The sequence below is a fragment of the Theobroma cacao genome, chromosome 6 (assembly GCF_000208745.1).
Source record: "Theobroma cacao cultivar B97-61/B2 chromosome 6, Criollo_cocoa_genome_V2, whole genome shotgun sequence".
NCBI classification, from domain to species: Eukaryota; Viridiplantae; Streptophyta; class Magnoliopsida; order Malvales; family Malvaceae; genus Theobroma; species Theobroma cacao.
In genome coordinates, this window is record NC_030855.1 from 24,811,710 (window position 1) to 24,824,748 (window position 13,039).

Genomic DNA, 13,039 nt, shown 5'->3' on the forward strand with positions numbered 1-13,039 from the left:
TTCAGAAGGCTCCTTTGGTCTTTTCATTCTAGGTTCTTCTAAGAGTTTTAGATTAGGATATTGTTTAGGTTTAAAGCATATAATAATAAAAATGAATAAGATAATGCGGAAAGTGGTGGGCCTACCTTGAAGCTACTCATATTTTTGGTCTGGTTTGAAGTCATTTTTCTTTGTTAGCAAGCAGCACCGCAAAGCATCAGAGAGGGGTTTGCCCAAGAAGGTGAAAGAGGAGGAAGAAAGAGATGGAGGGACAAGAGCAGCAGAGCAAGTCTAGAGTTGTGAAGATTGATTCTGTTGAATCCTGGGACTTCTATGTCAACCAAGCCACAAATCAGGGATGCCCAGTAAGCTTTTCAACTCTCTTCACTTTCCATTGTTTAGAAATTCTGTCATTGTTCTTGCAAACAGTCCAAATTCCCTAACTCTCTCGTTTATATCTTTTTTTTTTTTTTGGATTTTTAGTTACCCATCTGCCTCCTTTGAAGTGTTTTTTTTTTATGAGAGTTTCATATTCATAATTCATGTCTTTGCATACATGGGCTGTTTGTCTCAAAGAAAGGTCTTTTTGATTTCTGTTTTGGCTGGGGATGTTGTAGATTGTTGTGCACTTCACTGCTTCATGGTGTATGCCTTCAGTGGCTATGAACCCCTTTTTTGAAGAACTGGCCTCATCTTTCCAAGATGTTCTGTTTCTCACCGTTGATGTTGATGATGTTAAGGTCAGAAATCTTATGGTCTCTTGATATACTGTTGAGATGTGAGTTTTAATAAATGGGTTACCATTTCAAATGATACTCCACACATGCGAACTAGAATGGAGATGGGAATGTTATTATACAATATGGAGAGAGAGTTCATTATTTTCTCCTTCTTGACCTTTTGATATATGTATTGTTGATTGCAAAGTATTTTGTAACTGTAGCTTTAGATGGTGAAGATGTGCAAGAATCCATGTTCTATTGACTGAATATAATTTTGTGACTGTTGTTTGATATGGTGAAGATGTGTAAGAATCCTCTTTAGAAAGATATGGTTTGGCTCGTAGCTTTTAAGACAATGCTAGTTAGTTGTGAAGCTTGAGGATAAGTATTATCCTTTTGGGATCAAGTTGAATTTTCTTATGATTATTAGGTACAATAATGACTGTTAATAGCACTGTGGGCTCCCTGGTTTAAGGTGTTTCAGTTTCTTTTTTTTTTTTAATTTTTTCGAGGAGGGGGAGAAAATTTCTTTGGTGATTTTTGAACACTAGTTCATATTGTGCTCTATTTTTCATTCCATATTAGTTTTCTGGTTTGGGCAAGTTGTTTAGCTAGAGAAGGATATCCCTATCACTTTGTTCCCTTGCTTATTTTAATGTGCAGATTGGTTGCTATGCAGCTATACATATGCCATTTTTAATTTTCGAGATTTGGTGTGACATGTTATGCCCAAGAACATAGAATTTCTACATGATGCCATGGGAGAAGCTCTTAAATGGATGGAATTCTAATCAAACCATTTAATAAAATGGAAATAAGGATTAATAATACTTTACTATGTTCTGCTGGTGCAGCCTTCATTCCTGACATGGATTTTACGGCGTAGTGTAACAGGCAATGTGCTAACTGCTAACCCTGCTCCTGGGAAATCTTTCAAATATAATTGCTAAAGTCAATAGATTAGGTCATTGATAACCATTGATTAGAAATCATTTACAATGTCTGCGCGTGTTTGAATTCTCTTGCTACCAGAACTTGACATTCTGATCGAGAGAGGGCCCAAAATTGATTTCTGCTATTTTCCTTTGTTACTTGTTTGGCATTTATTATGAAGATGACTTGAATATTTCTTCCTGGGTGGCTTTATTAGGAGGTAGCAACGAGGATGGAGATCAAGGCCATGCCGACATTTTTACTGATGAGGGGAGGTACTGTGGTTGATAAGTTAGTCGGTGCAAATCCAGAAGAGATAAGGAAAAGGATCCATGGTTTTGTGCAGTCCATTCGCGTATATGTTGCATGATGCATAGCATATCAATGCATGTGAGTTCATACATCTGTTGAAAGTGTAAAAAACTGATGTGGTCGTCTTGTTCATTTGAGAATACAGGGGTGTTTGTCTTGGTGTATCACTGTAGCACAGATGTTTTTCTGGTGATTGTGTATTGTCCTGTAACTGTGTGATTTCAATCTTTGAAAATGTTATTAAGAGCTGTCTTGCTTTGTCATATAATGTTTGTTCATACATGACAACTCGAGAATCCGATGCAGTCGGACCAATTTGTTGTGTAAAGTGTAAACAAATCGAATTTTCTTCTTGACTTCGTCAATCAGTGAAAGCAAAAGGGGTTTAAAGCTTTGTACCCCTGGCAGCTCCTGGCGGGGGCCTATGGTGTGTTTTGTTTTGTTTCTGATAATCTTTCTATCCCCGCCTCCTGAGCTTCCTGCCTCTGTTTCCCGCAAGCAGATGGCAGCATCAGTCTGGGGATTGTGACCCATCCCCCTAATCATCTCTTTTTCACATGCTTCATTGGTCCATCCCCTGGTGGTTATGCGTAGCTATCAGACAGAATTCTTCCATACCAAACCGATTTCCTTTGCTGAATATGTTGACAAAACAATAGTCGGATAGATAAGGTTTTCCCTGTCCTGAAACCCTGAAACGGGTTAAGACAACAAGCCCATTTTTCTGGGCTCACAGCTCTGTTGATGTTGAGAATGTCACAACGAGTCTTCCAAGCCCTTTTGGTGGAGCAGTTAAGCCCGATCGATGCCCACCATGAAAGATAGAACAAAAGGCCCAAATTCTGAAAAGGACTGTGTATGTGTCACTCTTGCGTAGCCGAACCAAAAGGACGTGATCTGGTCTGGTCTGGTCTCTTTCGCATGTGAGGTGGTGGGATGAAAAAGAAAAAACAGTTTTGAAGAAGGAGAAATAAAAAAACCATGTGGACTTTCTCTCAAATCCCTTTCAATTCCGGAAAGCCATATCCAAAGGAAATATTCTCTACCTTTTCCCACCCAAAAAATCCCCAAGCCAACCAAATTCACTCGTTCCATATCTCTCTCTTTTCTATTCTGTTCTTTTGTTTTTGTTCCTTCACCAATCACTTGTGCAGCAAACCCCGTCTTCTGCCCTGTGGCACGACTGAATCCTCTCCGGGAATATGATGTCCCGGCAACCGAACGGGGAGGACCTGGTCTCTTCGGAAAATCCCAGCGGGTGGATTTTTGATGATTATGGTTTGTTGGAGGACATTCCTGTCCCTGGTGGTGATCTTCCCTCACTTGACCCGGCAGCCCCAATCTGGTCATCTCAGTCCCTTCCTTGCTCCACTCCTCCTCTCAGGTTCCTCCCTTCTCCCTTTATTTATTGCTTATGAATTATAAAATGACATGGGACTTAGTATAACTTGATGTCTCGTGTTTGAGGAACTTAACTTTGCGTAGGTTTCAAGTAAGGATCTTTCCAATGTTGTGGTGCTCGAGCAATTGCTTTTGAATTTTATAGTTCTGTTTCCAAGTTGTCTGTTGGTTTAGCCTTATTTAATTTAGCATTATTTTTAGCAATGGAATAGGATAATAAACTAAGTGGCTGGCAAGCTGCCGTTTCCCGGCTGCTTTCTCAAGCTAAGCTCTGTTAATTTCCCACTGTACCTTAGACATGGTGATTAATCTTTCTTGATAGTTCTGCAGTGTTGAATTTAATGAATCGTTTGGGAATTCAGACAGTCTTAACGAAACAGGCTTCCGAAAACGGTACACAGCTACTCAACCGTTAACCTTTTTTTATTGTTTTCCCTTACTCTGTTTCCGTAATGCGGTTTCTGCTCTGGCTTCTGCACCAACTTATTGCTTTAGGTTCTGTAGAGTTTTAGTGTAATTGCTAGCTTGGATTTGTTGCTCGGTTTAATCTCTTATCATTCTATCACAGGGCGAGGTCTGGATCATGCAGTGCATCTGGCTCCAAAGCTTGCAGAGAAAAGATGCGAAGGGATAGGCTAAATGACAGGCATGTTTTGTTGCCCCAGTATCTCTCCCTTCACCCCATTTTGCCTTCTCTGATGTTTACGTTTTCATTATCTCAAGGTTCCTGGAATTGGGTTCTATCCTAGATCCTGGAAGGCCTCTCAAAGTGGATAAGGCTGTTATATTGGTTGATGCCGTTCGGATGGTTACTCAATTACGGGATGAAGCCCAAAAACTGAGGGAGTCAAATGAGAGTCTGCAGGAGAAGATCAATGAGCTAAAGGTGAGCCTGGATTTCAATATTCTACGTTTTATTTGCTCATATACATGGACAAGTGATGCATGTTAAATGTTTTATTTCATGCATTAGTTTGCTTAAATTAAATTTCCAAGAGCATTGGGTGGGTTGAGTGTTTAATTCTTCTTGGTTGTGCTGAGTAGAGTTCTATTTTGTAGGCTGAAAAGAATGAACTTCGTGATGAGAAACAGAGGCTAAAGACTGAAAAAGAGAATCTCGAGCAGCAAGTCAAGGCCTTGGGTACTCAGCCAGGATTCCTACCTCATCCTCCTGCTATTCCAACTCCATTTTCTACTCCAGGCCAAGTTGTTGGTGGCAAGCTGGTGCCCTTCGTTGGCTACCCTGGAGTTTCCATGTGGCAGTTCTTGCCTCCTGCTTCTGTTGATACGTCACAGGATCATATTCTCCGCCCTCCAGTTGCATAAGCTGGCAGGCTGTTATTTTGTGTCTGCCGTCCTCATCATAAAGAGCCATTGTTCATTACTATATTTGTCATTGATCGTGGTGGTTTTCTTTTCATTTTGTCCTTTTCACCCTTTACGCCCCCCCCTTGGGAAAGAGTATGACAACTGAAAGCCATGTGCGTAGCTTGAAACTCTCATCAATTGAGTGCTCAGATGATAACATCTAATTTTGTACAACTAAATTTTGGTAAATTATGTTGCCAAATCTTTTAATCTATGCCTATGTTTGCTAAAGTAAGAATATCATGCAGTTAGTTACAAGCTACACAGCTTGTGTAATTTGGACTTAAACTTAAGTAAATCCAGTGTATTTTTCATTGAAATTTCTTTTACCTTGTGTCTTGTTTGCTGCAATCTTTGATAGCATCCGAGCCATTTGATCTAGTTGCCCGGTGATGCTGCCTGAAAAGATGGTCGTGAATGGGAAATGAAGCAGAAAGGGTCGCAGAGCTGAACTTCTATTTAAAGTTGGCCATACTTTGGGCCCTGAGCAAAATCGGACAAGACAAGTTTGCCATACAAGGTAAGTGGGACGGTTTAGTTCATACATTAAGCACAACCAAGTAGTATTTAATCCCTCCCTCTTAATTCCAAAGCTCAAAAAGAAACGCAGTTAAAATTGATTTTCAACAAGGTTGTTTGAATCCCATGTAACTCCCGGAGGTGTAGTCGTCCCAAACATTAAGAGCTCCAAAGCTAGTCATCAGAATGGCACTCAGAGCCATCACTATACCAACTGAGAATACGATGAGGGATGCCCTTCCCAACTCTCGTATGGCTTTCTGCACCACCACCAATCCAAGAAGTGATGCCACGAAACAAATGACGGAGAATATAAGGGCAGTGCCGGTTTGCTTCATGCCCAGCAACAAGTACTGGAATGCAGACATGGTAGACGAGAAGAAAACCATGAAAGAGCAAGTAGCTGCTGTTACCTGCATTAGATGATATATTGATTTTGCATCATTCCTTTTGGCTAGTAGATAACATATGGAAACTCTACAATGGTTCAGTAAGGGAGAAGTGACAGTGTTTAACCTCAGGGGCTACCCCAACATGAAGAAGAAGTGGGCTTATAAGCATTCCACCTCCAATTCCGAAAACTCCACCCAAGCCTCCCGCCAAAAGCGCCATAAAAGGGAAAATAAGCTTGTTAACCCCCTTCACAAGTATGGAAAAAACACAAAAACAAAGGGTTTTTAGATAACTTTTGCCTCAATTTTAAGTTGTCTGGTAGCTATTGCTAAGTTTTGTAGTCAGTTGTTAAGCACCTGCTTATTTGGACCTTGGCATGCGATGGCCTCTTTTCTTTTAAGAATCCATGCAGTAAAAGCTATGGCAAGAGGCATTTGAAACAATGAGAGAGTCCAATATCCTACTCCACAAGGCTTCATTGGCATGACACCCTGCATGTTTTTCTAATTAGTCACAAATAACCAACATGCCATGAATTACACATAGATTGAAGATCTTCCCCCACTTAGCTTATTAATATCTACTACACTGCAGATTATCATTAAATCATTATTGGTTTGATTGATTTCATATATGCTTCTTTACTGTAATAATTGAGACTAACACTAATACAAAAGTGGGCGGAAAAGCTAATAGCTAGTGCTCTGTCAAAATCGACTGTTGGACCATACATCAGTAGCTAGCTTATTCGCCCCTTGATTTTTCACCGCTTGAGTCCAAAGTGAGGTGACTTTCACTTTGGTGGCTCTCCTTTTGAAAATGTGGGTTTGGTGCAAAGAAAGAGACAACTTTGCCCTAAACTCAAACCCAGGCCATTATCGATTACCTCTACCTATTTACAGTTCAATTAGATTAAGACTAGGTTAGTTAGAGTATATACCACATGTTCTGTTCTTTTTTTAGTAAAGCAATTAGATATCTCCACGCCTCCTCTCTTAATTGCTTCATTAACTAGTCCTTGTTTTGATCGTGATCCTACGACTGAGCAAATCCAAGCGTGAAGGAAAGGCATGAAATGGAGATAATTACCATGGGACCAAAGAAGCTTGTAGAAGTTCTTGAAGTAGATGAAAGACATTTGACAGCAACTTTTTTCATATATGCTTTACAAGGAAAAGAACAAGGTATACACAGAAAGCTGATTAGCTGAATCGTCTAAGATATTCTAACATGGTCCTGAAAGATGCTTAAAAAAGGAAACTGTGACTTGGACATAACGTAATGTATGTATAGCAGTAGGAATACTTTTCTTCTAGGTGAAAGAAAGAAAAGAAAAGACAAATGAAGGCTAATTCTTTAAAAATGAGAATTCGAGAAGAAATCTCCTAAAACAATACTATAGCAGAAGAAAACTTGGCAGTATCACATTACATTTTTTTTCCCTTTAATTCAATTTATTATCTGAATAGACTTGTTACTGTTTCTTAATAAGCAAAATCTTAAAAGAAATTATCAGAGAATGAGACAAGAAGTGGTACCTGCCCGTAGCGATTGCCACGAAGGAGATAGATGACAAAGAAGGAAAACCAGACCATAACTAAGACGACCAATTTCTTCCATGGAAACCTCGATTTTGCTTTTCCTTCCGTACTCACCAGAGGTTCTTCTAGATCATTAATCTCTCCACTTTCCCCACAAGTTCCATTTTCCACTTTTTCACACCTATTTCTAGTTTCCTGATGTTCTGATTCCATTTTCCAGTGCCCGATCCCGTTTCTACAAGTCTTAAAGGTAGACCAAGCAAGAAAAGTGGCAAACAGGATGGTGATCAACCATTCTGGGAAGACAAGGTTGCAAACTACTCCAACACTTACTCCTAGTAACATGCAGGGCTCTGACAAAAGAGCTACATCATAGTCAATCAAAGTCTTACCCCCAAACTTGGAACTCGTGGTACGCAAATTGTATATAACATTTGCAGTTGACCCTCCTGCCACCATAAAAGCTGAGAAAGTTGAGGCAGTTTTGAGGTCTAGACCTGCCACGATTGTCAGAATGGGTATATACAACCCTCCCCCACCAACACCTCCCGCACTGGATATGGAGGAAGCTATGAAGCAGAACACTCCTGATAGCACAGTGGGGGCTGATAGCTTCAGCCTGTTGCCCTGGAATTTTATCAGATGACGTTTCCAATGGAGGGTTTTTTTGATGAAACTGTCAGTTGTGAGATCATCGAAAATGGGTTGCGTTTGTGTTGCATGGGATTGGTTCTGGCTGGCGAGGATGATGTAAATGGGAAGGGTGAGACCAATCCATCTAAGCAAATTCTGAATCTTCATTTCGCTGGCAGTTGTTTGGTGCTGGTGTGGCGGTGTGTATCTCGCAGAGAGAGTTGTGTGTCGAAACAAGAGTCGTAATGAAATGTTCTTATATATGAAGATGAAGAGAGAATATCTTGAATTGCATGGCAGTTGTCGGGAAAGAACAAAAGGACAAGATCAACTTCAAAAAGTGTTGAGTTAAATAACAATATAATATGCACTCTAGATTTGCTTTTATGTACTTACATTATAATATTTAATTTTGAAATTATCAAAAATAATAGTGTAAGAATGAAAAAAAAAAGTTTAAATAATTATAATTATTCAGAAGTTATATTTATTCAAATAATTAAGTTGAAAAATAAATAATTATTTTTTTTGAGAACGAGCAGTTACGTGTATTGAAAAATAGATAGTTATAATTATTAAAAATAAATAATTGTGTCTGTTTGAGAAGAGACTTTTTTTTTTTCATATTCTCTAATTTCCTGAATAGGAATGAAAAAAAAACAATAGAAATAATTTGCAATCATTCTCTCGATTTTCAAATTTTTCTTAAATTGCTTTTATACTGTTTTATTGTAGAAAAATTTGAAATTTGATAATTTTATCATACACCAATAAATGTTTAGTGAATTGATTTCTTTAATGTAAAACTCTGTCAATCATTGTACTTCTATAACTTTTTTGCATACTATACGTTGGGACAATTAAATAAAATCTTAAGAAAAGTTAAATGAATACCTACCTAAAACCATTATTAAGATTTTCAGTTTTCCAATCCTGTGCTTCAACATAAATTACTCGCATTTTAATTTTGAGGAATGAAATCAAGAATAATTTCATGAAATCAATACATAAATCTCACAATTTCTGCCTTTCATTAGTAGTATACATAAGCAAGCACTTGACATGTATACTACATGGGGAGGTCGTTACTTCATTTCTTATTCATTCTCCTGTGTCCTCTACAGGGTAAGTTCCACGCAGGTTACACGTGAAGAAGAGAAATCCCCAGGAAGCTTCCCTTCCCATCACAAGTGGGGGGCTGGGGGGCAGGTATCTCATGTTTAAACGACGAAAATTGCAGAAAATTCCAACAGACTATAAACCGAAAGGAAACAAGTAAACAAAAGCCAGTTGCGGGGCAGGCAGGTATGATCCTCTTTATTGTTTTATCTCTAAAGGATGTTCCTCACACGTAGGCTCGCCTACATTCACTTTTCAATCTTTTTCTTACGGTTTAGCTAGGTAAAATAATGTACTAGTAACTAAGATTCACCCCCATTTGAGGAGCTGCTAGTGGGATTGGCTTTAGGAAAGATCAGTGCACCAGATTTAAAGAAGAAAAAGTTCATGGGTTGGTTTAGGATATTGATGGGCACATTTGGTAATGGGGCAATATGTAGCATGTTCCTGATGGGAAGAAAGCTCGAGAAACCTTGCAATTACTTCCAAAAAGGTGACCAGCTGATGGGAAATGGATAATGACTCGGAAATTTTATTTATATTACGACAAATCTAGGAAGCAGTCTTGGATTTTTGGGGTTAATATCTACCCCAATTGCAAGCAGATAATGTATTAAATCTCTTTCATAAAATAAAGTTCTTGCTTGGGTCTTCTTGTCTCTCATGGAGTATGGGGAGAGGGAGTGGATGAGTTTACATTTTCTATTCCTTGTTTTATGCGAACATTGATTTTTCTTTCTTTCCCTTATCATTAAGCAGTTTATAGTCATCCACGTGACTCCTAAAACGCCTCCTGATCTAGCCAAAAGGCCATAGAATGAAAACTGATCGCTTTCCATTTCTGAACAAGGGGCCTAGCTGTATCCTATCGACTTGGAATTATAGCACAATCCCGACTCGGTAGACCCATGAACAGCCTAGTGGCTCTCGGCGAAGCTTCCCTGCAAAGAAAATATTTCCGGTGGCTGTCCTTCTGCGCATACACACGGTTTGGATTGCTTAAGAGTGCTGCCAAGAACTTAGTTGATGTGGATATGGATGACAAGAAAGAAAACATTGTCACTTTCGGGCAATCAGGCTAGACATTCCTAACCCATTGTTTTTATCGTGGAAAAACAAATCAGATGTTCAAGGGTTGGGGAAATCCAAGACATTCATTCCTATCTTCACTTTTATCTTCATTAATGGCTTAATATATATAATATATATTTATATGTAGCCGCCTTTAAATGCTCAAAGATGTGTCATAAGTTGTCAATTTATGATTAGTTAACTCTGCATCTGTCACCACCCAATATTTTATTTTTTTGGTGTTCTTATAGCAATTCCTTTGTGCTTGCATATGAAACTTTTTTGTTAGAGACATGGATTTAGGTGGCATGCGCAATGAGGATTTCTTTTTCTCAGTTGTTCATCATTTTCGAGCAGAAAGCAGGTACATCCGAACAGGTCTTAATAATTGCAACAGTTCTAGAACATGTCCTGACCGGGAATTATAATAGTAGATCCTTTAGGTTTTCAGGATCAGGCCATGTTTCAGAATTGATTGATATCAATCAAAGTGGTATCTCCATTAAAATCAAATCAGTGGTCCAAGGGTAACAAGAGACAAACTTCTTCTTCTGCTGCTAATTGATGCAAAGAAACTTCTGCCACAAATAACGTACTTTTTTTGTGTGGTTAAAATTAAAGGAGAAAAATGGTTAATATCTTTTTTTTTCTGAAAAACTGGTGATATGGCCCTTAAGAAATGCTTACAATTTTTCCATTTTCTTTAAAGCTAGGCCTCTAGTGATTAATTTGTCTCGGGAAAATGCAGCCAGCTTGTAGAATGTAGCCGTCTGTGACCCAATCCAAGCCTACAAGACACCATGGATTGCCTTTTTGACTTAATAATGCCTTGGATTCTTGCAGTAAGAACGAACCCATCTTACTGTTATGAACTTCAAACTTGCTATCATTCGTACTTATCCAATCTTTCGGTTCTTTACTACTTTTGGAGAGGTGAGGTTAGTACATACTCAAGTATGTGCAACTAGTTGCGGTTGACTTTTAAACTTGCAAGGGCTAAGAACAAAAATGCTTGCCTGGCATCAAAGCTGAAGAGTTGACCTGTAACAAACAGAAGGAAGAGATGTAATTATTGTTTTCTTTATTTGACACTAGCTAATTCAACATTAATTGAAGAAGAAATGGCTCATCTCTAGCACTTTGTATTTTCCACTGGGGCAGCGAGATATAAATGAGTTACAGAACTAAGAAATGCTGTATTTCAGTGGGCCAAGTTTCATTATATTTTTAGTTCTAATGTTGTCAATTAGCATATGCCGTGCTGATAGCAATGTGAATTCTGGTTGGCAATGTTCAGAAGCTGATAATTTTACGTCTGAAAGCTCATTCAGGATCAATCTTGACAACCTTCTGAGTTTACTAACTGAAAAAGGGCCTCTGCACAACGGCTACTTTAAAACCACTGTGGGAAGGAGCTCAGGGAAGATTTATGGTCTTATACAATGCAGAGAGGATGTCTCTACAGAAAATTGTGCTAATTGTACAAGGGAATCTATTGCAGTAGCCCTGCATGATTGCTCGAAGAGCAGAAAGGTTCAGGTCTGGTTCACATGGTGCTTTCTTCGCTATTCAAATGAGCATTTCTTTGGTGTTTGGGATCAATCTTCGATGGCAAGAGTCAATGACACCAATTTTGACGATGCATCTGTGGTCTCCAAAGGACTCATCTTCATGAGTGAAGTTGCAACAACAGCACCAAAGCAGCCTTTGATGTTTCACACTGCAGTGTTGGATGCAGGCCAATTTGGGAAGAGGTATGGCATGGCTCAGTGTACTAGGGATATTAGTAGAACTGACTGTAGCAAGTGCTTGGATAGTCAGCTAGTGACATTTAGAACCACAATTGGGAATAAGAGAGGATGGGAGGTTTACGGGTCCAGTTGTAGCATGTGGTACCATGATTACCAGTTCTATTTCAACATTTCCATTCCTAAAAATGATGGTGAGTTGTGATTGCGTTGCTCATTATTTTTCCTTGATGGAGACAAAATTTTTCGTATTTGTTGCAAATCTCCACTGCATAACGTTACCATAAGTTTAGTATAATCCTTGAAATTATTTTTAGAATAAATGAAATTGAACTATTTCTATAATGCTAAAACAGGTGCTAGGAGATTGTCCTTGCATGGAGTTGCAACTGGCATGACAATGGCAGTCCTAATGCTTTTCTTTGTGCCATAATCATTCATTGGCTATTCAAGTATGTTATTTAGAAGGTCGAAAAAGGGATCTGCGGCCAACAAATTTTTTCTTATGTAGTAATTTCAATCTATGCAGAAAAGTTCACTAACACCAGCTGTACATAATGGCAAGCCAACTTTCCTGAATCAGGCAATTTCTTTTGTTATTGAAATTTTTTGTGCTTTTAATCCTTTTCCTTGGCACTGGTTCTTGATTTTTGAGCTATTCCTGATTAATATTTCAGTAGAAAGTCTCTTCATCTTTCTCACAGATAGATATGGGAAGCCTGAGCTTTGCAAAAGCAAGTGAGGCCCTGGTCAAAGTGAAATTTGATAGACAATAGCTTTCCTGCTGCAGAATGAGGAGTTGGTATTGCAGAATAAAGAAGAAATGAAGAACGGGAGCCCTGAGGATCTAGTTGTAGTGCATTGTATAATGATTTCTGGTGCTTTTTCAATACCTTGCAAATTAGAGTCACAACTCATGAGTGGTGAGTCAGCTATGAAGTCCTTGATGTTTGTCGTTAGTTTTTTTTTGTTAATGGTTAATTTTGCTCGAGATAATTTACCAAATACCTGGTAATTGGAATTCTAATCTATATTTTCCATATAAGCTTATCAGCACTTCCTTGGGTATCTTCATGTTGTTGTCAGTATTTACATGAATATCATAGCTTTGCATACACATTGAGCCTGTTGTCTTTACTGGTTACCAAAATTGTTTTTTTCATTTCTTGGCAAAACAGATTCTCAAAACTGGGGAAAAGACTTTTCTCGGATGAGTTGCAACTTGACTTTTTTTGTCATTACAGCAATTCTACAGTATGGAAATATGCCAGTAAAGCTAAAATTTAGTATATATGAAGAA

At 38.6% G+C, this 13,039-nt stretch overlaps 4 protein-coding genes across 9 annotated transcripts; 3 read left to right on the plus strand and 1 right to left on the minus strand.

Annotated features, from left to right (window-relative positions):
• LOC18597042 (thioredoxin-like protein CXXS1) lies at positions 98-2,340 on the plus strand. The gene is made up of 3 exons (XM_007025854.2): positions 98-344; positions 597-719; positions 1,852-2,340. Exons 1-3 carry the CDS (start codon positions 243-245, stop codon positions 2,002-2,004), a joined length of 378 nt encoding a protein of 125 aa, XP_007025916.2. The 5' UTR covers positions 98-242; the 3' UTR covers positions 2,005-2,340.
• On the plus strand, positions 2,913-5,013 carry LOC18597043 (transcription factor ILR3). Its single transcript, XM_018123302.1, has 5 exons — positions 2,913-3,330; positions 3,678-3,740; positions 3,916-3,993; positions 4,071-4,233; positions 4,407-5,013. Exons 1-5 carry the CDS (start codon positions 3,149-3,151, stop codon positions 4,671-4,673), a joined length of 753 nt encoding a protein of 250 aa, XP_017978791.1. The 5' UTR covers positions 2,913-3,148; the 3' UTR covers positions 4,674-5,013.
• On the minus strand, positions 5,141-8,117 carry LOC18597044. 2 transcript variants are annotated; one of them, XM_018123301.1, is made up of 4 exons: positions 7,166-8,117; positions 5,998-6,118; positions 5,751-5,926; positions 5,141-5,647 (listed from the first exon to the last, which is right to left on the minus strand). In XM_018123301.1, exons 1-4 carry the CDS (start codon positions 7,967-7,969, stop codon positions 5,339-5,341), a joined length of 1,410 nt encoding a protein of 469 aa, XP_017978790.1. In that variant the 5' UTR covers positions 7,970-8,117; the 3' UTR covers positions 5,141-5,338. The 2 variants fall into 2 exon arrangements, with proteins under 2 accessions (XP_017978790.1, XP_017978789.1); XM_018123300.1 differs by having other exon boundaries at positions 5,751-5,873; positions 5,984-6,118; positions 7,166-8,114.
• On the plus strand, positions 10,759-12,972 carry LOC18597045 (cysteine-rich repeat secretory protein 55). Of its 5 annotated transcripts, none has more exons than XM_018122901.1 (3): positions 10,759-11,933; positions 12,096-12,191; positions 12,269-12,972. In XM_018122901.1, exons 1-2 carry the CDS (start codon positions 11,183-11,185, stop codon positions 12,170-12,172), a joined length of 828 nt encoding a protein of 275 aa, XP_017978390.1. In that variant the 5' UTR covers positions 10,759-11,182; the 3' UTR covers positions 12,173-12,191; positions 12,269-12,972. The 5 variants fall into 5 exon arrangements, with proteins under 5 accessions (XP_017978390.1, XP_017978392.1, XP_017978393.1 ...); XM_018122903.1 differs by lacking the exon at positions 12,096-12,191 and having other exon boundaries at positions 12,269-12,322; positions 12,444-12,972; XM_018122904.1 differs by lacking the exon at positions 12,096-12,191 and having other exon boundaries at positions 12,269-12,322; positions 12,448-12,972.

What these genes read in the sequence shown, in the direction of transcription:
- LOC18597042 (XM_007025854.2), top strand. Translation starts at nt 243, where the DNA reads ATGGAGGGACAAGAGCAGCAGAGCAAGTCTAGAGTTGTGAAGATTGAT. An exon ending in CCACAAATCAGGGATGCCCA is followed by an intron (nt 345 to 596) that starts GTAAGCTTTTCA and finishes GGGATGTTGTAG; the next exon opens with ATTGTTGTGCACTTCACTGC. An exon ending in TTGATGTTGATGATGTTAAG is followed by an intron (nt 720 to 1,851) that starts GTCAGAAATCTT and finishes TGGCTTTATTAG; the next exon opens with GAGGTAGCAACGAGGATGGA.
- LOC18597043 (XM_018123302.1), top strand. Translation starts at nt 3,149, where the DNA reads ATGATGTCCCGGCAACCGAACGGGGAGGACCTGGTCTCTTCGGAAAAT. An exon ending in TGCTCCACTCCTCCTCTCAG is followed by an intron (nt 3,331 to 3,677) that starts GTTCCTCCCTTC and finishes ATAGTTCTGCAG; the next exon opens with TGTTGAATTTAATGAATCGT. An exon ending in AGAAGATCAATGAGCTAAAG is followed by an intron (nt 4,234 to 4,406) that starts GTGAGCCTGGAT and finishes TCTATTTTGTAG; the next exon opens with GCTGAAAAGAATGAACTTCG.
- LOC18597044 (XM_018123301.1), bottom strand. Translation starts at nt 7,969, where the DNA reads ATGAAGATTCAGAATTTGCTTAGATGGATTGGTCTCACCCTTCCCATT. An exon ending in AGAGGCCATCGCATGCCAAG is followed by an intron (nt 5,927 to 5,997) that starts GTCCAAATAAGC and finishes CTTAAAATTGAG; the next exon opens with GCAAAAGTTATCTAAAAACC. An exon ending in ATGTTGGGGTAGCCCCTGAG is followed by an intron (nt 5,648 to 5,750) that starts GTTAAACACTGT and finishes CATCTAATGCAG; the next exon opens with GTAACAGCAGCTACTTGCTC.
- LOC18597045 (XM_007025858.2), top strand. Translation starts at nt 11,183, where the DNA reads ATGCTGTATTTCAGTGGGCCAAGTTTCATTATATTTTTAGTTCTAATG. An exon ending in TTCCATTCCTAAAAATGATG is followed by an intron (nt 11,934 to 12,095) that starts GTGAGTTGTGAT and finishes ATGCTAAAACAG; the next exon opens with GTGCTAGGAGATTGTCCTTG.